This window comes from Vicia villosa, unplaced genomic scaffold (assembly GCF_029867415.1).
Source record: "Vicia villosa cultivar HV-30 ecotype Madison, WI unplaced genomic scaffold, Vvil1.0 ctg.000205F_1_1, whole genome shotgun sequence".
Lineage (NCBI taxonomy): Eukaryota > Viridiplantae > Streptophyta > Magnoliopsida > Fabales > Fabaceae > Vicia > Vicia villosa.
In genome coordinates this window covers 303640-327889 of record NW_026705069.1, presented here as the reverse complement: position 1 = coordinate 327889, position 24250 = coordinate 303640, and the positions used below count along the sequence as shown (strand labels likewise).

At 31.9% G+C, this 24250-nt stretch overlaps 2 protein-coding genes across 9 annotated transcripts; both read left to right on the top strand.

Annotated features, from left to right (window-relative positions):
* The first annotated feature begins 8113 nt into the window (after positions 1-8113).
* LOC131625343 (cytochrome P450 71A1-like) lies at positions 8114-11750 on the top strand. The gene is made up of 2 exons (XM_058896208.1): positions 8114-9080; positions 11040-11750. The coding sequence occupies exons 1-2, from the start codon at positions 8196-8198 to the stop codon at positions 11646-11648; spliced, it is 1494 nt and encodes a 497-aa protein (XP_058752191.1). The 5' UTR covers positions 8114-8195; the 3' UTR covers positions 11649-11750.
* Positions 11751-15545: 3795 nt separating this feature from the next.
* Positions 15546-22022, top strand: LOC131625303 (phosphate transporter PHO1 homolog 10-like). Of its 8 annotated transcripts, none has more exons than XR_009290825.1 (8): positions 15546-16974; positions 17129-17232; positions 17515-17583; positions 17673-17925; positions 18210-18488; positions 20756-20886; positions 21050-21378; positions 21726-22022. XR_009290825.1 is itself a non-coding variant. In XM_058896181.1 (4 exons), the coding sequence occupies exons 1-4, from the start codon at positions 16235-16237 to the stop codon at positions 21794-21796; spliced, it is 273 nt and encodes a 90-aa protein (XP_058752164.1). In that variant the 5' UTR covers positions 15546-16234; the 3' UTR covers positions 21797-22022. The 8 variants fall into 8 exon arrangements, 1 of the variants encoding a protein (XP_058752164.1); XR_009290826.1 differs by having other exon boundaries at positions 15546-17232; positions 17673-17742; positions 17846-17925; XR_009290829.1 differs by having other exon boundaries at positions 15546-17232; positions 21050-21109; positions 21356-21378.
* Positions 22023-24250: the final 2228 nt, after the last annotated feature.

The window sequence follows — 24250 nt, the reverse complement described above, 5'->3', positions numbered from 1 at the left end:
TTCTGATGATCTTCTTTACATGATCAACCTTGGTGTAGCCTTTATCCAGAACTCTCAATCCAGCAGTTAGAGTTTGAAATCTTGAGAACATCTTCTCAATATCTTCATCATCCTCCATCTTGAAGGCTTCATATTTCTGGATTAGAGCAAGAGCTTTAGTCTCCTTGACTTGAGCATTTCCCTCATGGGTCATTTTCAATGACTCATATATATCATGGGCAGTTTCCCTGTTAGATATCTTCTCATACTCAGCATGAGAGATAGCATTCAGCAAAACAGTCCTACATTTATGATGATTCTTGAAAAGCTTCTTCTGATCATCATCCATTTCTTGCCTTGTAAGCCTTACGCCACTGGCTTTCACTGGATGTTTGTAACCATCCATCAGAAGATCCCATAATTCACCATCTAGACCAAGAAAGTAACTTTCCTCTTTATCTTTCCAGTATTCAAAGTTTTCACCATCAAATACTGGTGGTCTAGTATAACCATTGTTACCATTGTATTGCTCAGCAGAGCCAGATGTAGATGCAGATGTATTTGTTGGAATTTCACCAGCCATCTTTTACTGAAGCGTTTTTCTCTTCCTGAATCTTTTCTAAACACGGTTAAGTGCTTGCACCTTAGAACCGGCGCTCTGATGCCAATTGAAGGATAGAAAAACACTTAGAAATGGGGGGTTTGAATAAGTGTAGTCTTAAAAACTTGAACGATAAAAACAATTTCACAATTATTTTTATCCTGGTTCGTTGTTAACTAAACTACTCCAGTCCACCCCCACGGAGTGATTTACCTCACCTGAGGATTTAATCCACTAATCGCAACAGATTACAATGGTTTTCCACTTAGTCCACGACTAAGTCTTCTAGAGTATCCTGATCACAACCTGATCACTCTAGGAACAAATGCTTAGACACAAGCTAAGACTTTCTTAGAGTATCCTGACCACCACGTGATCACTCTAATTACAACTGCTTAGACACAAGCTAAGACTTCCTAGAGTATCCTGATCAACACTTGATCACTCTAGTTACTTACAAATTAATGTAATCAATTCTAAGAGTATTACAAATGCTTCTGAAAAGCTATAATCACAACAGTGATATTTCTCTTAACGTTTAAGCTTAATCTCACTAATATATTACAACAGCAATGTAGTGAGCTTTGATGAAGATGAAGTTTCTGAGCTTTGAGTTGAACAGCGTTTCAGCAAGTATTTTAGAATAAGTTCGTTCAGAATTGGTAACCTTGCTTCTCATCAGAACTTCATATTTATAGGCACTTGAGAAGATGACCGTTGGGAGCATTTAATGCTTTGCGTATTCTGTACAGCATTGCATTTAATGTTTCACGCTTTTGTCAACTACCTCGAGCCTTGTTCACGCTGTGTCTACTGACGTTGCCTTTAATAGCTTCCAACGTTCCTTTTGTCAGTCAGCGTAGCCTGCCACCTGTACTTTCTTCTGATCTGATGTTTGTGTATACAACGTTTGAATATCATCAGAGTCAAACAGCTTGGTGCATAGCATCTTCTTGTCTTCTGACCTTGAAGTGCTTCTGAGCGTGATACCATGAGAACTTCAGTGCTTCTGCTTCTGATTTCAAGTTCTTCTGATGCTTCCATAGACCCATGTTCTGATTCTGCTTTGACCATCTTCTGATGTCTTGCCAGACCATGTTCTGATGTTGCATGCTGAACCTTCTGAGACAAAGCTTCTGAGCGCTGATTTGTGCATACTCTTTATATATTTCCTGAAAGGGAAATTGCAATGTATTAGAGTACCACATTATCTCACACAAAATTCATATCCTTGTTATCATCAAAACTAAGAATATTGATCAGAACAAATCTTGTTCTAACACCCATCCTATTGCTTCCTTGTTAGCTTTCAACACATGAATTAATTTCTCTTCCTCCTTGTTTGACAATGAGCCACTAATTATCACCGGCTTCTTACCACCTTCTTCGAGAAAGACATATTTCAAATGTGATGGTAACATCTTCAATTCTAACTTGGTTTCCTCTACCTTTGGCTCATCTTTCAACTCTTCCATCTTTGCTTCAAAAGGACTTATTTCTTCAAATGCATCAAGATCTCGCAAGCACTCCTCAATCTCTTTTTCTTATTCTTCATTGAGAACATCAAGAGCTTTGGTTAATGTTTTCTCAAGAGGATCAAACACATGAGCTCGACTTTCAACTTGCATGATAACTTCCTCCATAGCATCAATTCTAAAACAATCACCTTTATCATTTGGATGTTTCATTGCTTCCGAGAGATCAAAACACACTTCCTCATCTTGGAACCTCAATTTCATCAAACCATCATCAATGTCTATCATCATCCTTGCCGTCTTCATAAAAGGTCTTCCTAGAATTAATGGGGTATCAACATCTTCCTCCATATCAATGACAACAAATCAACTAGAAAGAAGAACTTGTCGACTTTCACAAGCAAGTCTTCCGCTATCCCAAAAGGCATAGTTGTAGACTTATCGGCTAGTTGAAGTGTCATTCTTGTATCTTTCATATCAACAATGCCTAATCTCTTGACCATGGATAAAGGAATCAAATTGATACTTGAACCCGTATCGACCAAACCTCTTCCAATATGAATGTCTCCAATAGTGACCGGCAAAGTAACTCTTCTCGGATCTCTTTCCTTCCTTGGTAAAGTACTTTGAATGATTGCACTACATTTAGCATCCAGGACAACCGTTTCGGGCTCAGTGTAACTTCTTTTCTTTGTGAGGATGTCCTTCATAAACTTGGCATATTTTGGCATTTGCTCTAAAGCTTCCCCAAAAGGGATATTAATTTGTAATTGCCTAAATATGTCTAGAAATCGAGCATATTGCCTCTCATTATCTTTCTTTGAGGGTGCATGAGGGTAAGGTAGATTACGAACGGGAGGACTCATAACTTTCTTCTTTCCCCCTTGAATCTTTTTCTTTTTCTCTCTATTTTTTTCTTTTTCTAACTCACTTTTTTCTTCACTCTCATTTTCAACTAGAACTCCCTCATCTTTCTTTGGTTCTACTTCACTTTCTACCTCTTTCTCCTTTTCTATCCTACTTTCCTCCTTCTCAACCTCCGTCTCCACTTCACTCTCAAGCACTCTTCCACTCCTAGTTACAACCGCTTTGCAATGCTCCTTAGGATTGGTTTGAGTGTTTGCCGTGAATGATGGTCCGGCTTGCTTCTCGGCTAGTTGTTTTGCAAGTTGGCCGACTTGAGTCTCTAAATTCTTTATTGCCGCTTCATTAGTCTTTTGATTCGCCATTGATGCTTGCATGAATTGATTTAGAGTCTCCTCCAACTTTGAAGGCTTGTCTTGAGAAGGTGGTTGTTGTTGATAAGGACTTTGTCTTTGTTGATAATTGTCTTGCCTCCACCCTTGACCATATTGTGGTGCATTTGGCCTTTGTTAATATCCACCTTGATTTTGGTAAGGAGCTTGTCTTTTTTGATAGCCTCCTTGATTTTGATTCGCCATATAATTTACTTCATTCACCGGTGGACAATATCCGGTAGGGTGGTCTCCACTACAAAGCTCACACAAAACAACTTGTTTATTATTGTTAGGATCTTGTAGCTCTTTGAGTTGTTGAGGTAACCTTGCCATTTGCTTAGTAAGCTCCTCCACTTGTTGAGAAAGAAGCTTATTCTGAGCAAGAATAACATCATTAGTTCCTAATTCAATAAGTCCCGGTTTCTTTTGAACAACTCCTCGGTTATGTTACACCTGATGATCATTTCTGACCATTTTCTCAATTATCTCAATTGCCTCCTCTGCTATCTTAGCCATCAAGGAACCTCCAGCAGTAGCATCTAACAGAAGCTTAGGTTGTGGTTGTAAGCCATTACGAAAAATGTGAATCTGAGTGAGTTCATCAAATCCATGACTAGGACACTTTCTCAACATTGACTTATACCTTTCCCATGCCTCATTGAGAGTTTCATTCACACCTTGAGAGAACACTGAAATTTCTGTTTTTGCTTCAAGCAACCGTGACTGAGGGAAGAACCTATCAAGAAACTTTTCTTCTAACTCATTCCAATTTGTCATGGTTTGAGTGGGTTGGTCTAGATACCAATCCTTTGCTTTTCCAATCAATGAGTGAGGGAATAATCTCTTAAACACCTGCTCTTCCTCTCTTTCAGGGGCGCCGACTGCTCCGGCAACTTCATAGAACTTTGTCAAGTGTGTATATGGGTCCTCATGATCAAGACCTGCAAAGGGACTAGCATAAAGTAGCTGAAGAATGCCAGTCTTCATTTCAGAATTTCTTGCATTGTTGTCATTTCGTGCGAACTGGGCTGCTCTTCTTGGACTGTTAGCACATGGTGGTCTAGGATTTGGTGGCGGTGGTGGATCTTGGTCTCCATGCCCTGCCATCTCTTCTTCTATAACTTGTGGTGTTGATGAAGTAGTTGCTTCTTGGGCTAGTCTTCGTTCTTTGGCTAGTTTCTTTCTTCTCCTGGTTTTACTGTTCAGTCTCCTTGCGGTTCTCTCAATTTCTGGATCAAAAAGAAGCTGATCTGCTGGTACACTCCCACGCATAAACCAGAGCTGAAACACTAACCAAAAAGTGAGGCAAGCCTAGATAATTTTAATAATAATTATACTCAAAACACACAAAAATTATTGCTATGCTTTTAATATCTTAACACCAATCCTCAGCAACGGCGCCATTTTGTTAGAAAGTATATGATAAGTATTTCTAGTATCGTCTCCTCAGGGATTGATGCGATATTATCGCTGTTCTACAGCTTAGTGTATTTTGAGTTAAGTTTTGGGTAACCATTTGGTGACATGAAATAATAAATGCATACAAAGTAAGTAAAGACAATAAACTAGGGTTTAAAATAATTTGAGAAAACTGTGTCAAGATTAGTGTTCATTAGTTTGCTCCATATGTACTCCAATGATCATATATATGAACCTATTAATGATTAATACAATCACGTATTCTCTCGATATTGTTTATCTCTAAAGCAATATCGTGATTATTATCATATTAACCGTCAGATGATCTCTCATGCCGACAATCAACGTGATAATCTTAAAAGCTTGATACTTATGATTATCAACTCACAAATCTATCTCTAGAGTTTGTTTATTGATAGATGAATATCTTTTAGGTCTAGCTTTGAAACATATCTCTCAATAGTGATCCAAAACAACAAATGAAACATAAACAACAAGATATTCACCATGTATTGATCATTAACCAAGTTCATATATAATAGATCAAATAAAGTACATATTTACAAACTAACTACCTATAATCTTGACACAAGATGAAACTTAGCCCTCCATATCCATGGAAGCTTCAACAACAAGCAACATACCAAGATTTAGTGACATCAAACTCAAGAAGATTGAAGAAAGATGTTTAGAAATCTTGATTTTATCTTAAGGAAAATGGTTTTTCTCTTCTTCTCTTGCCCTAGCTTTTCTTCCAAGTGTGTGTTATGATAAAAACTATTCTAATTACTCTTAATCATCAATTTTATGTGGCTAAGAACAAAAGTTGAAAAAGTAGGTCCGCTGAGCGGGACAGGTCCGCTGAGCAGAGCAGCTAAAATATCTGCTTTGTCTTCAAGGTCCGCTGAGCGGAGGGGGTCCGCTGAGCGGAGCCTGCTTTAATGCTCGTCCCTGCCCATGTCCGCTTCAACTCCGCTGAGCGGACTTGCTGTTGAAAATCTTTTGTCCAGGTCCGCTTGGACTCCGCTGAGCGGACCTTCTTGCACAAAACTCCTTCTTTTGGTCTTCCAACCTCATTGCAAGCTTGTTTTGACCATTCCTTTCATTCCATCTTGCCAAAAATTGCTAAAACCTAAAGAAAACATTACAAAAGTTAATAAACTAACTTAATTTAGGAAATAAACACAAAGTTATTTATTTACATACTAATATATCAAAAGGTAATCAAATTTGGCACAAGAGTTTAAGAAATACCACAAAACTTATATACAAAATATACACAATTGGGATTCTAACACACATCGGCACAATTACTCAATTTCACATATTAACAAAGTCATCCAAATCAAAACCATAATTTTCGATCAATTCGTAAGATAATCTCAACATGCTAATTTATCAAGTAAATCGAATCAACTTCCAATTATCAACTAATTCAATTAGACATAATATTATTTATCAATACAACATCATTGGCATAGCAATATATTATTCTCAACATAAATATTCAACCAAATCACGATTACGGTCAAATTCTCAAGAGTAGGAAGGTTGTTCCGATCTGGGTGAACAATTCCTTGTATTTTTTACCATTCTGCACTGTTTGTTTTTTCTTTCTGTTGTTGTTTGCGTTATTAGTTTCATCAATAGATATTTGTGTCGTGACATCACATTCGACATCACATATCTAATACCAGAATTTCAATTGGTATTAGAGCGGGCATCCTGCTCTGCATCTGGGTGAGATCTAGGGAGGTTACTTTCTGGTACGATGGACAAGGAAGGAGGATTTTTGAACATACAACCTGTTCTGGATGGAAGCAATTATGACTACTGGAAACCTCGTATGGTGGCTTTCTTGAAATCCATAGACAGCCGGGCTTGGAAGGCAGTCTTGAAAGGATGGAAGCATCTTGTTGATATAGGAGCAGATAAACAACCCACGACTGTGCTAAAGCCTGAGGAAGACTGGGACAAAGAAGAGGATGAACTTGCTCATGACATTTCTAAAGCCCTAAATGCCATCTTCAATGGAATTGACAAGAACATCTTTAGGTTGGTGAACACATGAGAAGTAGCCAAGGATGCATGGGAAATTCTTTAAACTGCTCATGAAGGTACATCCAAAGTGAAGATGTCAAAACTCCAGCTTCTAACCACCCAATTTGAGAATCTAAGGATGAAAGATGATGAGAGTATTCATGACTTCCATATGAATGTTCTTGAGATAGCTAATGCATCCAATGCATTAGGAGAAAATATACCCGAAGATAATCAAGGGTTCTGTGTTGGCAGCAATTTTGGTAAAACAGTTTATTTGGATGTTATACGAAGATGTCAAAGCAGATGTCTTAACATCCTTGGTTTTTGAAACTGAATTGAGCAACAATTTCTATTTTAGGGCTTTGCTTATTGTTTAACTGGCTGTGTGTGTCGATTGTGTAATCTTAGGATGAATTTACTCTAACTACTCCAATAATATTAGAGTAAGTATGACCTGATGTCTTAGAGGTATTATGGGTTGTCCTAGAAAACCTATTTGAAGATTGACCCAAGCCCATGTCTGCTCGCTACTGCTGATCTATAAAAGACCAGCTAATCCTGATTGTATGTGTGTGTTTTTGATTAAGGACTTTGTGCTGTAAGTTTCATATGTGTGCATTCACAAACCTATAGGTGTTGAATACTGTGTGATCTCCGAAGCTGTTAAGCAAGGAGAGTAGTGTCGTTCTCATAAGCTTTTAAGCATTGAAAATTATGTGTCTTGGAAGAGTGTCTTCTACGGTTTATTCTTTGTGTTATTTGTCACGGGTTTGTGACTGAAGGGATTTGAGGAGGGCCTCATGCCTAGGCGAGTCTTAGGTAGAAGTCATAGGAAGGGTGGTGATTAAGTGATAAGCTGTAAACAAGAGAGTTTAGCTTTGAATTGCTACTATCATATAATGATTTCATCCCTAGCTTGGTAGCCCCCAGAGTAGGAAGGTTGTTCCGAACTGGGTGAACAATTCCTTGTGTTCTTTACCATTCTGCACTGTTTGTTTTTTCCTTCTGCTGCTATTTGCGTTATTAGTTTCATCAACAGATATTTATGTCGTGACATCTCATTTGACATCATATAAGATTGTTCGCGTCTACTTAATGGCATAGGCAAACCTGGAGAATCCTAAGGGATGTAATAATAGTTTCTCTAAAATAATAACAATTGTTTAGAAACTTCATATTATGACAATTTTTTTTAATTCACTCAATTTAGTCGACAAGTTTATAATTGAAGACCCATGTACGTACTAATCCCATTCTTCACATGGGTGGGGGACACAAGATAATTGTTCATAGTCAATGGTCATCATATGACAACTAATAAATAGTAACAAAGTTAGGTTTTTCACAATCAAATTATATATATTTCAAAGTTGAGGCTTACACCTAAACCATTCTCATTCTCTTCCTCTTCGTACTCTATCATAGGTTACATTTTAAACAATGTTTTCAATTCTAAATCTACTTCTTCTATGTATAATTCTTCCTTTGCTAATATTCTTCCATAAACATAGAACCACTAAAAATCTTCCACCTGGTCCTAAAGGCCTTCCCATAATAGGAAATCTTCATCAACTAGACATTTCTAAACTTTATCTTCAATTATCACAATTCTCAAAAATATATGGTCCTATATTTTCACTTCAGCTTGGTTTTAGACAAGCTATTGTTGTTTCTTCAGCTGAAATTGCAAAAGAAGTATTGAAAAACAATGGTCATGTGTTTTCTAATAGACCTATGTTATATGGTCAACAAAAATTAACCTATAATGGGTCAGAAATGGTATTTTCTCCTTATGGTGAAGTTTGGAGAGAGCTAAGAAAAATTTCTGCTGTTCATATTTTTAGTTCCAAACGTGTCTCATATTATTCTTCTATAAGAAAATTTGAGGTGAAGAAAATGATCAAAAAAATTTCTGAGCATGCTAGTTCTTCAAGTAATATAAATTTGAGTGAGTTATTGATTTCACTCTCAAGTACTATAATATGTAGAATTGCTTTTGGGAAAAGCTATGAGGATGAAGGACATGAGAGAAGTAGGTTTCATGGATTGTTGCATGAGTTTCAAGCTTTGCTTGCAGAATTCTTTGTTGCTGATTATATTCCATACATGGGTTGGATTGATAAAGTGAGAGGATTGCATGGTCGAGTTGATAGAAATTTCAAGGAGTTTGATGAATTTTATCAAGAGATTATTGATGAACATTTGGCTCCAAATAGAGAACAAATTAAAGATGAAGAGGATATTGTTGATGTCTTACTCAAATTGAAGAAACAAAATTTGTCTTCAATTGATCTCACTTTTGATCACATCAAAGGAGTCCTTGTGGTATGATATTTTAATTAATTTTCCTTCTTAACTTTTGTGTTAATTTTTTTTTAATTTCTTCTTTTTAAGTATTAGATTAATTGTCAATTATTTTTTTAGGAGAGTAATAAAGAGCCAAAACAACAATAAAATAACAAAAACAATCCCACCAAGAAGCCCATGGCGAAGAAAAAAAATAGTTAATATGATACCTAACTATAGGGAGGGTTCCACAACTCATCTTTAAAATTTTATATGAATAACCATCTTTTTCAATATTATTCTCACAATAACCATCATTTTTATTTATTTTTATTTAAAAAAATTTTATTTAAAAAAAATAAGAGGTGCTGCTAGATAAATTGGAACCTCTATTTAAAAATTAATATGTATCGCCAATTAAATTATCAACGGTATATGGTGTTGATAATCTAATTGGCGATAGCATGTATATCATAAGAGGTGTTATAATTTGATATTCATGAACAAATTTTTAGAAGACACTTATTCGATCACTAAATAAAACCAGTCACCAATTTTGTGACTAAAATTTTGTGATTGCCTATTCGGTCTCGAAAAAAAGTTTTAATATAAAACTTAATTTATATAAAAAAAAAATCAGAGACCAAAATTCGGTCACTATTTTTAATTATATTTTATTAATTTAATCATCTTTAAATTTTTTATTTTAAAAATATCTCATTTTTTTTGTGTAACAAATAAAATATATAATTATATAAATATTTATATCATTTTATATTTTAAATTAAATTTTATTTTTATTATACAAAACAAAACTCAAAAAGTTAAATAAAATATCACTTTATAAAAACAGAACTTAGACCCTTAAGTTTTTATTTTATTTTAAAATATTTCAATTTCTTTTTAATTTTAATAAAAAATTAATTTTAATAGTTTTTTTAAAATATCATTTTAATTATTTCATCTTTTTACTAAAAAAAATTAAATATCAAAATTTTAAAAAATTCACTTAAATTCGAAGTTAATTAGAATAATTTTTCATAAAAAATATTTTTACAATGCAATTATTTTAGAATTTTATGATTTTAACTATGTTTTAATCTTCAAAAATATATATTTATAAAAAATAAGTTTAAAAAACAAAATATTTTTAAAAATGTTTTTATAAAATTATTTGTAAGAATATAAAAAAATCAGTTTTTTTAAAATTAAAACAAGTTGGTCATTGTCTACCAACTGCTTGTTAGTTACAATTTTATTTGTGATAATATATTTAGTTTGGAATTTGTAGGTCAAGCAAACCATAAAATGTGAAACTATATCTAATTCTAGAGCCAAATTCAAAGAAGTACGAATTGAGAAAAGGTTGCAAAAACACATTGCCATAAGATCTACATCTAAAAGATTTTAAAGGTCAATTTAAAATTTTAAAAATATAAAAAGTTTTAAATTAAAAGATTTATAAAAACTAGTTTAATTTTCACCTTATATAAGTAAAATATAGTTTATATTTTTTTGTTTTATGTCATTTAAAATATCCTAAATTTAAGTTAAATAAATTCATATTATTTATGTACGAGCATGATGGGGGCATGACGGGCCCGTTTGTATAATATTTAACTTTAAATACTTTTTCAATCAATATTAAAAAAAATTATAAATAATAATTTCAAACTAGAAACACATTAGGCTAATGCAAGTATCCAATTAAAGCAAATTGTCAATCCAAATCTCAGACAAAAAAAACCCACTTGCTTCATAATTGGCCGACATGCTATACCATATTTTAGAATAATGTAACATATTTTAAAAAATTAAGCTGGAAGATCAATATTCTTTTGGAATTTTAATTTATGCTTGTAGCATGTTCATCAAGTTCAATAAGTTTAAATAAACATTTTTATGATTCTATATTTCTTAAATTTTATTAATAACATGAATAATTATTTTGAAGAAATTATCTTCGATATATATCTTACATACTTTATTTCTTTTTAGGACATGCTTGTAGCTGCAACAGATACTACATCAGCGACATCTGTTTGGATTTTGACTGCTCTAATAAAAAACCAAAGAGTAATGAATAAATTACAAGAGGAAATTAGAAACATAGGAGGTAAAAAAGATTTCTTAGACGAAAATGATATTCAAAATTTTCCTTTTTTAAGGGCAGTGATAAAAGAGACACTAAGGTTGTACCTACCCGCTCCACTTCTCGTGCCAAGAGAATCAAATGAAAATTGCATAATTAGTGGGTATAACATTCCAGCGAAGACAATATTGTATGTGAATGCTTGGGCCATTCAGAGAGACTCTAATGTTTGGAAAAATTCAGAGGAGTTTTATCCTGAAAGATTTTTAGAAAGTTCGATAAATTTTCTTGGACAAGATTTTGAACTAATTCCCTTTGGAGCTGGGCATAGAATTTGCCCTGGTTTGTCTTTGGCAGTTGCATCAATAGAACTTATCCTTGCAAATCTTCTTTATTCATTTGATTGGAAATTGCCACATGGGTTGGTAAAAGAAGATATTGATACTGAAATGTTGCCAGGAATCACTCAGCACAAGAAGAATCCCCTTTTCTTAGTTGCCAAGAGCTCAATGTAGATGCATCCATTTACAAAAACTTGCAAGAGTGTGACTTTGAAAAATGATATAAAATGTTATTGTATTTAGAATAATTAATGATTGTCCTGTTAATCTAGACTTTATTTTGTATTTAGAATCATCATCATTTACCAAACATTCTATCAACAAACTTGAAACATTAAAACTTGACCTATCTTTTTCCATCTTGTGGGTCTCATTTTATCAAAATTTACTACACATAATCTTAAACAGTAGACGTTCTATTGATGAACGCCATATAGTCTTTACTTAGTGAGGAATACTTTAGATAGATTCCACAATCAGCTTTAGCACCAAACTTGCTTAGCTTGTCCTTACCACTATCTGCTTCCCAAAATGTGAAAATAAGAAATATTTGGCTTTCTATATTTATGTAATCATATGGGTTCTTCTCTACAGAAGGTCTAGTGAACACAATGTTTGAGATGTGGCATGCGATGATAACTGCAGCCGCCTAAAAGTATTTAGATAAACGCGTCTCACTTATCATAGTTTGTGTCAATTCTTCTAAAACATGATTTTTTGTGGAGTGCAGGAACGTGAGAAGTTGTGGGTTATATATTGTTTTCATTGCAAAAGTTTTAAAAATGATGGTTAAAGTATTCACCACGATGATCACTTAAAAAATCATTTTTATAGAAAAATTGTTTTGGACTAGCTTGGAAAATCTACCAAAAATTGTAAAATTTTCTTCCTTGTAAACTAAGAATATGGTTCAAGTGTCTCTAGTATAATCATCCAAAATGTGAAAATAAAAAATATTTGGCTTTCTATATTTATGTAATCATATGGGTTCTTCTCTACAGAAGGTCTAGTGAACACAATGTTTAAGACGTGGCATGCGATGATAACCGCATCTGCCTAAAAGTATTTAGATAGACGTGTCTCACTTATCATAGTTTGTGTCAATTCTTTTAAAAAACGATTTTTTATGGAGTGCGGGGACATGAGAAATTGTGGGTTATATATTGTTTTCATTGCAAAAAAATTCAAAATGATGGTTAAAGTATTCACCACCATGATCACTTAAAAATTCATTTTCAAAGAAAAATTATTTTGGACTAGCTTGGAAAATCTACCAAAAATTGTAAAATTTTCTTTCTTGTAATCTAATAATATGGTTCAAGTGTCTATAGTATAATCATCCACAGTAACAAATATGTAATAATTTCCTTCTAGACTTTTAGTCATTTAGGGGAAAAAGAGATCTAGATGGAGAAGCTCGAGATGTTTGTAGAAACAAAAAATTTTGGTTTAAAAGTCACTCTTGTATGTTTTCTCATTTGCTAAGCATCAAATAGATTTTCTTTCAAAACACAATTTTTGGTAGACCCATCACTAATTCATGAAAAACTATCTTATTAACTAGATCAAAGTGCACGTGCTCAAACGCCTATGCCACAACCATGAGTCGTTACACCTGGTGACTATACATTTAGTACCTCTCTTTGAAACATCATCTAAGCTACGCATATAGATGTTATCAACTTTAAAACCCTTAAACACTTAATTTTTATTAGATTTATGTTCAATTAAGCAACTTAAGATATCAAAATTAATTGAACACCCTTTGTCACATGACTGACTAACACTCCAGAGGTTGTGTTTAAGCCCTTTGATTAAAAGAGCTCCATCTACGGTGATTGTGGAGGGATTTCTCACAGTACCTTCTCATAATATTTTATCTTTATTTTTATCTCTTTACGTGACATAACCATACTCTTTGTGATCAAAATCGATAAATATCAAAACATCCCCCATCATATGTTTTAAACAACCACTATTTAAAAGTCACATTCTTTTCGCGACGGCAAGACATTCCTGCAAGAAGATTAACAAGATAATTTAGGTCCCCCAAATTGTTGAATCCTTAAAGATTAGTAACAAGGTTTTTAGGAACCCATGCTATGATACTATTATGTACTTTTATGTTTCTAATGTGACATAGATGCCTAATAGTGACAAACTACTTTAGTAGAAATGGTCTTTCTATTACTTCTAGTGAAATAAGCATTTTCCTTTAAATGTTTTCTAAAAAAATTTCTTTCAACACTTAAATTAATAGAAACAACATTAGATGATTTAATGATATATGTTAATTATCCTATCAAGTTTTTAATTTTAAGTTTTAAAAGTTCGAGTACCCTAGTACTCGTTTAATATCATTCCTTGCTTATAAAAAAAAAACTATATTTACATCTCCTTCTAAAGTACTAGAGATACACAATTGCTTTTTTACTAGAGATGCATGTTCTTGTTTCAAGATGTAAAATTTCTCTCCCAAGTTTTTAAATCATTTCCTTTTAAAGAGAGATTTTCTTAAAATCATTTAGAGAATCATAATGCATTTTTAGAAACGCCTTGTACAGTTAACTATATAAATGTTTAAAATGTGAGTATGAATCATTTACCTCTAAGTCTTTACACTTCATTAAATATAGACAAGCCACTTCATCATCAACTGAACTTGAGATGGAGGAAGAAGAGTCTTCATCTTCTTCTTCCTAAGCTATGTGAGCTCTAAGAGCTTTAGTGTTCTTTTCCTTCATCTTGTAGAACTCTTGCTTAATCTTGCGATTATTTAAGAAATTGATGCGATATCTTACAAAGAAATATCTATATTTTTATAAATACACATTTGTTATTCCCTAGTCTGAGGTAAGATAAAAATATTTCAAAAATTGGTATGAACTTTATTATATTATTTTGTAGACAATGTTTAAATAAAAAATTATAAATTCAAATTATATTATTTTAAATTATTTTAAAATAATATTTTAGTAGAATATATTCATAAATAATAGAAGTTATTTCAAATTTATTTATTATAAATTAAAATAATAGTTTTAACATTAAATTTTCATTACAAAAAACTTAAATATTATGAATATTACATATTTTCTCATAAAAATATCATTTAAAATTATTTTATGAGAAGCTACTCAAGAAACTTCTCGTTTTAAATATGTTTTGCAATTTAACATTGACAAAAAATCATAACATTTAGATAAAAATAATTTATTAGGTATCCTATCAATTCGAGTATTAAATTGAATTTTGATTATTTTTGGTATGATTAGGTATGTACCAGAATCATAGTATCATACTGATTTAATGTATCTGCTTAATTATGGATTTATGTCCCCCTTAAGCCTAACATTGATTTAAAATTGTTATCCACAATTTTTTCTAGCTAATATTAGGCTTGTAAGGATTTTTTTAGCTAATATTAGCCTTATTTGATATTTAATGACTTCTTATTTACAATTTTTCTAGCTAATATTAGGCTTGAAATGGCTTCTTATCTACCCTTGTATCTGCATCTTTATAACAAGTTTAGAGTCAAAAAAACATGCATATCATTGTTATTATTGTGATAGATATTCATAGTTTATATTGATTATTTTGTATTAAGGCTTCTTTAAGATGAAAATATTTATTTCTTGTAATTGTGAATTATATAGATGTTTGATATAATATATGTTTACTTGATAATTGCATGTCACTACAAGAAAATAACAAATTAGCTACCAAATTTTACTACTGTTGTTTGTTCAAGGTAATTGCTAGCTAATTGTACGTGGTTCTACTTCAAACAAAATTTTCATAGCTAAACTTAACAATTTGTTGTTTCTAGAATTCAATACTATTACGTAAGCCTAGATTAAATAAATTAATTAATTAATTAATTAATTAAACAAATAAGTAATTAGTTATTAGCCCGGTTGTTTTAAATACAATAAAAATAAATTTCGAATAAAAAATCGTAAAAAAATCATTTTAATGAAATCAAAATAAAATTATTTATGAGATTAAAGAGAAATAATAATATTTTCATTATTCTTTTTTCTTAATTTCTTTTTCTTTCTCTCTGAAACCATCGACTTTACCTTGCCCCTCTTTCTCTCTTTTGTGGTTCATCGCACCATCATTTCAAAACCTAAAGAATCGTTGTAGCTTTTGCAAAACCTCTCAATATTGCCCTCATTCCATGACCACCACCACCTCTCACTCTTCTCATAATCGCTTAAACCCACTCGATCTCGTTCTCAGATTTAGGGTTCCTGTTTCGAGAGACAATCTCCATGATAACAAATGAGGCATTATCGTCGATGAAGGAGAAGGTGTAAAATCTCCAATTTATATATATCTCAGTCTATTTTCATTTGTTATATTGATTGGATTGATTTATGTTCAATCTGTTTAGTTTATCATTTTGTGTGAAATCTCCAATTGATGTTTAGTTTATCGATTATGTGTTTGATGATTTGTGAATGTGTTATGCTTTGCTTAGATCATTCAACGAATTATGATAAATGATGATTCTTTTGTTGTTTGAAACGGAAACTTCACATCCGAACTTTAGAAGTATTTAATATTTTTGAAGGAATAGCAAAATGTAAATTTCGAGGAAGATTATAAGTAGGATTTATTTATATAGAATTGTTCTATAAAATTGTGTTTGGATAGAATCCGTTATTACCATTTTATGGTTTATACAGTATCTGTGAGCGATATTTAGTCATCTTAAATGCCTTGTGTACAATTTGAATGGAAAAGGGAAAATGAAGCTTAAGATTTTTACTATTCTGAAGCGTGCAATGCTAACTCCGGTGAGTTCTTGACCTCTTTTCTACCTACTCCTATTTTATCTTCTTGTTTCTGATCTGCTGCAACTATGTGATTTGTTATGAATTTTTGCCTTACGATTCGTACGCGTATGCTTGGTTGAGTTGTGTGTGAGCGTCGATTATGAGGGTGATGTTTTGTTATTTGGTGTGTTATGAGCGGAGGGAGTGGTTTGAAGGTTGAACAGAGATGAATTGTGAATGTATGTTGGGTTGAAGAGTTGCAGTGAAGTTATGGTTAAAGTTGAGGTACTGAGGAGAGTGTATGTTAGAGGTGGTGACGATTTTATGAGGATGAGGGAGTTACGGGTTTGAGGGTAAAGTTTAAGAGAGTGGAGGTTTTTGATAGTAATTTTCTGAGCTTGTGGTTGAAGGGAGATTTAGAAGGGAAGGATTTTGATGAAGAAGGATTTGAGCTATGAGGTTGTTGTTTATCTTTAGCAGAGGTTAATGAATAGTTTGGAGAGGAATTGTTTTGTGCCTCAAATTTAGAGTGTAAGAGTGGGTTTATATAGGATAGAAATTAGGGTTGTGAGAGTGGTTTGGAATTCTGATTTTTAAGAGTGAGGTTTTGAAATGTGCAGGGTGAGGATTGTTTTGTTTGTTGCTGCAGAGTAGAGTAGTGGAAGAAGGGTGACGTTTGTTGCCTCTGTACTATTGTACCTTTGTTTTTTCAGGTTTTTCCACTCTTTTGTCCTTTGTCCTCTCGTGAAATTGCTGATTTGTTCACTTTATTACTGCTACTGGTTTTATCATTCAAAACAAAATGTTGCAAGTTTCATTTATATTCCTCTTAACATGAACTGATGATGGTCTAATGTTGTTTGCAAGTTGAGCTTGGTGTTTAGTCTAATAAGAGGCCTGATTGAACTTGGCATGTATGGTGCAACATGGAACTTGGAAATGGAGTTCTTGGAATGGTGCATCTTTAGCAGGTCTGCTGCTGCTTTTATGTTTGAACTTATTTGAATTATGACCTTGAAAACATTTCTTTTTGATGAAGATTCATGGTATCCAATTCTTGTAGTCTATTTGGATATATCACTCTACATATGCTAATGTCTGATGCAAACACATATTTTTAGAGGCGATTTCAGATTAACTATCCGTTCTTGTTTTGTATTAGACATGGAATTGAGTTGGATCATAGATAAGTATTCCTTCTCACAACTGGACATGCAGTGATTACAGTACTATGTTTCTTGATAAATTTGCAGCTTGAGATGAATCAAACAGATAGAAGCTATGAAATAGCCACTGAACTTGTTCCTCTGAGCTTAATCGTCGTAAGATTCATAGTTTGGATATATAAATTCTTAGTTCAGTATTTGTCATGGACTGAACTTCCCTAACTTATCTTTTTTTTCATTTGCAGCATGTCATTTTGTTCACCTTTTACCCTTTCAATATCGTATACCGCCCAAGCCGTTCCATCTTTATCCGATGTTTATTCCGCTGCATATGCGCTCCTTTTTTTTCCAATAACATAAATATGAAATTAAAATTTGACTTTTTCCAACAACATTAAAGAATGACATATCTGTGCAGGTTTCATTTTCAGACTTTTTCTTGGCCGATCAACTTACCAGTCGGGTCTTTTTGTGCTCCTATGGATTCTATATGATCAGGTTAATGCAAACATATTTCACATTCTAATGAAATTACTCAATTTTGTATTTTTTGGTTTAGTTTCAATCCTTCAGAAGTTTTGTTCTTTACATATGCTGTTATGGCCTTGGAGAACACTCAAGGAGGAAAAAAATGTAGAAGTTATTGTATCTATAATATACAATACTTGACGGTCGGCTGGTTTCCCTTGGCACATGTTTGCACGACCGTTAGTTCAAGGACCGTCGTATACTTCGTCTCGTGGGAGCATTGTGCATTAACTGAAGCAACATTTTTTTTGTAGTGTATGCAACAATTATACGATGAGAGAGAGAGAGACCATGCGATCAATGGTTCAAAGTATCTATTGACAATTTTTTCGATGGTGATTAGGACTACGTTTGATACAAAAAATGGAATAAGATGGAAAGTGTTGCCACTTCTAAGTTCGGGTGTAGCGATACTAATGAATTCATATTGAGACATAGTGAAGGATTGGAGTCTCTTGCAAAGACATTTGAAGAATTGTTATTCTAGAGATAAACTCATAGTATCTCACAAAAGTGTCTACTACATAGCCATGGTAACAATGATTGAACTAACCATATTCAAATCATACAATAGAAAAAAGCAAAATAAGTATTTTGGCAAGTTTGCCAAGTGTCACTCCCTTATGCATTCTAATAATTTCTTTCCATTCTATTTATAGTAACTTTTATTACTTTTTTATTTGTTTTTTTATTTAATTTATTTAATTATTTGGTTATATTTACTTAATTATTTATATAACATGAATTGTTTGAAAACGTGAAGTTGTTATTGATTTCACTATTGGGAATCTCTACAATCCCTTTGGAATTGATTTCACTATTGGGAATCTCTACAATCCCTTTGGAATGATACTTTCACGTGAAATGAGGAGTGGTTGGACCATTGGGAAGATTGATCATTCAATAATGTTATTTGCAACTTCCCAATCTTATCTTAGGTTCTGTTTGATTCTCACGTTTGTAATTTATTGGGCCAAAAATCAATCAATGCACTACCCCAAATTCACTCATTCCTTACACTATAAAACCATACCTTCACTTCCTTCAAGTCATCTACCATTCTCATAACAAACCTCTGCCAAAATCCTACATCATCCTCTCCACGCCCAAATCCAAAATTCTCTCCTCCAATCCTAATCCGCTCAACCATTCACCACAAACCCTTTTTTTTAGGAAACCTCACCACAACACCGTCAAACTGCATCCGCACAGTAAGTGTAAAATCACAAAAACACCAAGGAGAGTCCAAATTTGAAAAATGAGAGACTTAGGCTTTGCTATTAATTTTCATTTTTATTTCAAGTATAGTATTTAATGGAAGGAAAGATGCACTTCTTTCCCATTTTGTAGGATATTTTTGTTTTTATTTTATTTATTTGTTATTCATTTAATTTGATTTTGTTAATCTATTTAATAGAATAATGCAAGACGACTTCTTTGGCAAGTTTGCCACTTGACACTCTCTCATACATTCTCCTATATTTTATTGTTGCTATAAAAAGAAAATATGTATTACTTTAATTATATTAATTGTTTTAAATTAAATAAAGTTGTATAACTGTTTTAAATTAAATAATTAAATAAATTTGTATAATACCAAAATTAATAGCATTTGATTGATATTTATTAACTTCCGACAAATTTCACCCTGAGCAGTATAAAAATTGCATCGAAACCATTACTTATGTATTTTACATTTTTTAATGCTCACTAATAATTGCAAAGCACCCATTTTCCACGTAATATACACAACAATCTAATTGCCTTGAAAAAAACCTGAATTTCTCTCATGTTTCCATCATGCTCCATTCTCAACCAATAGATCTAAAATTTTCTCTCTGTACTATCATTTTTAACCACATGAGAGGATCCAAGTCCATATTATTACCACTAACTTTTCTTATTCCAACAATCTACAAATAATATTTGTAACAAAAATATTTATTAATTGTAATATTAAATTACTTTAATGGCTAATGTAGTCTCACAATTTTTTTTAGTGAATGAAATAATATATTTTTATCCATAAATCAACTATTATTACATATTAATACTACTATTATTACATATTATTATTTATAATAAAATATAGTTAAAAAATCAAACTCAAAAGAAAAAGATTTTAAAAATAACGTAGAGATTCTATTATTCTATGGTGCATGGGTCGTTTAAAATGGTAACATTTATACTAAAAATTAATATAATATTGTTTTAACAAAAAATGTAAGATAATTATGATGTATAGAAATCACAATTTTCTTATAAAAAAACAAAATGGATAATTATATATTTAATTTATTTTATTATGTATTAAATATTTATAAGAAAGATGAATAAATGTAAATGTATAATATATGAATTTTATATTCATATGATATTTTTGTTAATGTAAATTCATATTATATGAATCTTATGTATCTTTGTAAAAAAACAATTTCTTAATTTTAAAACTTGAGTCAATAAATATAAATTATTTTTAATAATTGAAAAATTCTATTTTAAAAGTCAATATTTTCAGAAAATAAATAAATTATCAAATATTTTTTATTGAATCGTTTGAAATGAGAGAAAATATTTTTATTATGTATATAATTCTGTTGAATCCTTTTATCCCATGCCTCGCACGGAGAGACGATCCAAAACCGTGAGTATATCCTTAATTATTATATAGTTACTTTGAATTTCGTTATAGTCATATTGATCGGAATCAATCATACTAAATTTAAATCTGTGCCTTGCACGGGTATACACACTAGTTGGTTTTCATGTTTAAATTAATAGTGAATTTGCTAAATCACAGGTTGTGAATGTTCTAAGACTTTCATTGATGCTGGTGCTTGAATTGGATTGGTGTCTCATTCATAAAGTGGCGATTATTACGTTTATTTCGTGTCTTGAAATTGATCGACATGGCATATGGAACTTCTTTAGGTAAGTTCTAATTTGACATATAAATACTATGGTCTTAAATAATGAGGTGGCATGTATACATTAATAGAGATTGTTATTGAAAATAATACTAGGTAATTAATTTTAACTTATGCATTCCATTAAATATTATATAAACTAACTTTCTTCATTAACTAAATTTCAGAGTGTTATTAAATGAGCTCCTACAACATCCAAAATGGAGAACATAAATGCTCATGAAAATGTGAGCCTTGTGCAATGATAAATGCTCAATCTGGTTGTATGTGACTTGTAACTTTACTGATAGACCATATGAACTTTTATGGCACTAGATGACAATTTTAGTTAGTTTTTCACTCATGTTTCTTTGCCCTCTATAATTGATTGATCTAATCAGTGATGAAATTTTGTAACCTTGTTGATCCATTTCACCACTGATTTTTATTTGGCTTACTGATGCTGATAATTCTCATGCTACTTTCTATTATAGGATTGATGCTTCTTGTACAACGGGTGAGTTCATATTATCCCTTTACTTATTTATTTGAAGCCTCTTTTATTCTTGAAATTTAAATAAATTTTATTTCTAAATTGTCAAGAATAGTCAAAACAAAATACAAAAGCAATGGCGGATTGAGACTGATGAATATCATGCCTATAGTGATTGATATTGAGTAAACTGACATTAGTTTAAATTTTGGTTCTTGATATATTTTAAAATCAATGCAGCTTAAAATCATAGTTGAAAGTATGTCCACTCTCTATGTGAATACATAGTGAATACATATTCTGCTCATAGGATTAGCTTAATTGACAATTTTATTGCTTCTAACTTCTTACTTGGTGTTTCTACATGCTAGGTTATGTGCTGATTTGGACAAATGGCTGTCCAAGAACTTATGATGTGTTTTTCAGTTGCAAGTGTTCATAGTTACTTTACATTGTGATATAAGCTTTAATGTTAAAGGGCATGGTGGTCTGAATATAACTCTAATTAGGCTACTTTTGAAGAATCAGAATGGTGAACTTCATATCTTATAATTGACTAATATGATTTAGGCCTTACATTGATTAATGTTATTATAAAATTGTTTTATGTTATCTTAATGAGTAATGGATTCTTCAATGAAAATATATAAATATGAAATTGTTTTTAAGGTGTGTTCTCATTCTATTAATCAAGTATAAATTTAAATGAATGCATATTGAATGGAAAAATATTAATAATTTTAATTTTTTTATTTAACTCAATGCTTAATTATCGACGATTACGATACGATCAAATATCGTTTGAGATGGACAATATTTTATAATTTATAGCCTAATTGGCTTTTGATTATAAAATTAAAAATCTAATCCAACCTAATTTAGCTTGAGATTGACTACGCTATTTTTGTGGTGATAGTGTAGCTGAATAGTTTTAAAGTAAATAAAAGACTGGCAATTTGCTACGGTTTGGTTGTGATTTAGCTATGAATTATAAAATATTAGTTTGAATTTTGCTAGGAAATTGTAGTCTAGATAATTAGCCACTCAATTCAAGCTACGACATATATGGTAGCTAATCCGTCTCTATTCTCCAACTAATTTTGTTTGATAGAGATTCGCTTCAAATTAGCTACGATTTTGGTCGTAGCTAATTGTAGATTTTCTTGTAGTGTGTTTTTCTCATTTATTTCATATTGTTACATGTTTTTGAAACTCAGCATTTCGTGTCTTTAGATGTTTGGCTTTTCCTTGCCTTTGCAAAATCATAGTAAATAGAGTCAATATCTATTTTCATCTCTGTCATATGGGGTTGGTTCAAAAAATCTCCTTGCCAAAAAAAAATTGCAAAAATTCCCCTAACATTTGAAGATTCATTCGTTTTAAACCTTGTAAAAATGTTATTTTTGAAACCAACCTTGCCATTTGAAGGACTCTATCATTTTGAACCCTGTAAATTATTTTTTTTAGTAAAACCAACTTTGCCTGTCATATTCCAGAGGGTTTAAACTGACATAATCTATAAGATTATAGGGTTCAAAATGACCGAATCTTCAAATGACAAGGTTGGTTTTAAAAACAAATATTTTACAAGGTTTAAAACGAGAGAGTTTTCAAATGTTAGGGGAATTCTTACAAATATTTTTTTGGCAGGGGAATTTTTAAAACCAACCCCATATGACAGAGGTGAAAATAGGTATTAACCCTAATAAATATAGGTTACGAGTCATGAATTCAAGTTTGGGGGAAACACCGCTATGATAGGTGACATCAAATTTTGATATTTATTTTTAATTTTGAAAACTATTTTCTTCTTTCGCTTCAAATGATTTTGATTTTGAGTACTCAACATAGTGTTATAAAGTATAGACTAAGATAATTTAATGGGCTTTTAAGGAATATATCATGTGACATAAGCCATGTCAATAACATAAATATTGCGGAGCGAAAAGTATAGGGACATATATACCGTCAGTGTCAGTGTAACACCCCGTACATATGCTTTTAGAAAATATGTGGTCGTTAAGACCGTCTCAAGATGTCTGGAGGTCCAGTACTAATGTTAAAGTTGGGAATTAATAAATATACACAAAAATTAAAAAAAATATATCTTTTATTTAAATTACATAAATAGAAAATTTATAAACATGGACAGATTTACAGCCCAGCGAGCCCCGACACGCGTCCGGACTCAACCTCTTCTTTCGCTGTATACTCTCCACATAATAGTCGCAACACCGGGAGTAAAATTAGTAAAAATAGGGTATGAAATTTTTGGAGAAAATCATTGACAAATTTTTTAGACAAAATCAATGATAAAATTAGTAGAAACAGAGTGTAAAATTAATAAGAACAAGGTGTAAAATTTTTGCCCAGACTCTCTAAAATTTTTGGTGAGTTATGGTGAGACGATGAATTTCATCGGATCAGTGATGTTGTAAGTATGTCATATGTGTGCATTCATTTCATAAATCATTTTGGTGATGGTTTCTGGAGATGTTTGGATCAATGGTGGGCATAATTCCTATTGTGTGGAATTTGTGCCGGTATGGCCGTATCTCGGTGATGTTTATATCGATCAGGTGGATTAATTCCACGGCTTATTGGTACCACATACATAGTGTCAGTTGGTTCATATGCATTTGGTCATAACATGATTGAATTGATTTCAGTGTTATGTTGGGTGATGTAATTGTTGTGGTTAATGAATGATAATTGAAAATATGAATATATTTCAAATTGGGTGAATGATATATTATGATGTTTTGTTGTTTATGAATGCATAATATTTATTAATTGTTAATGAGACTCACCCTTACATGTTGATAGTTTTCATATTGAATAGTAGCGACTTTATTGCTCGGTGAGGATAGCTCGTAGAGTTTATCCATTATTTTGG

Coding starts and splice junctions, on each gene's coding strand:
- LOC131625303 (XM_058896181.1), top strand. CDS start 16,235: ATGAAGCTTAAGATTTTTACTATTCTGAAGCGTGCAATGCTAACTCCG. Junction 16,283..20,755: donor AGCGTGCAATGCTAACTCCG/GTGAGTTCTTGA, acceptor GCTAAATCACAG/GTTGTGAATGTTCTAAGACT. Junction 20,887..21,355: donor GGCATATGGAACTTCTTTAG/GTAAGTTCTAAT, acceptor TTTCTATTATAG/GATTGATGCTTCTTGTACAA.
- LOC131625343 (XM_058896208.1), top strand. CDS start 8,196: ATGTTTTCAATTCTAAATCTACTTCTTCTATGTATAATTCTTCCTTTG. Junction 9,081..11,039: donor ACATCAAAGGAGTCCTTGTG/GTATGATATTTT, acceptor ATTTCTTTTTAG/GACATGCTTGTAGCTGCAAC.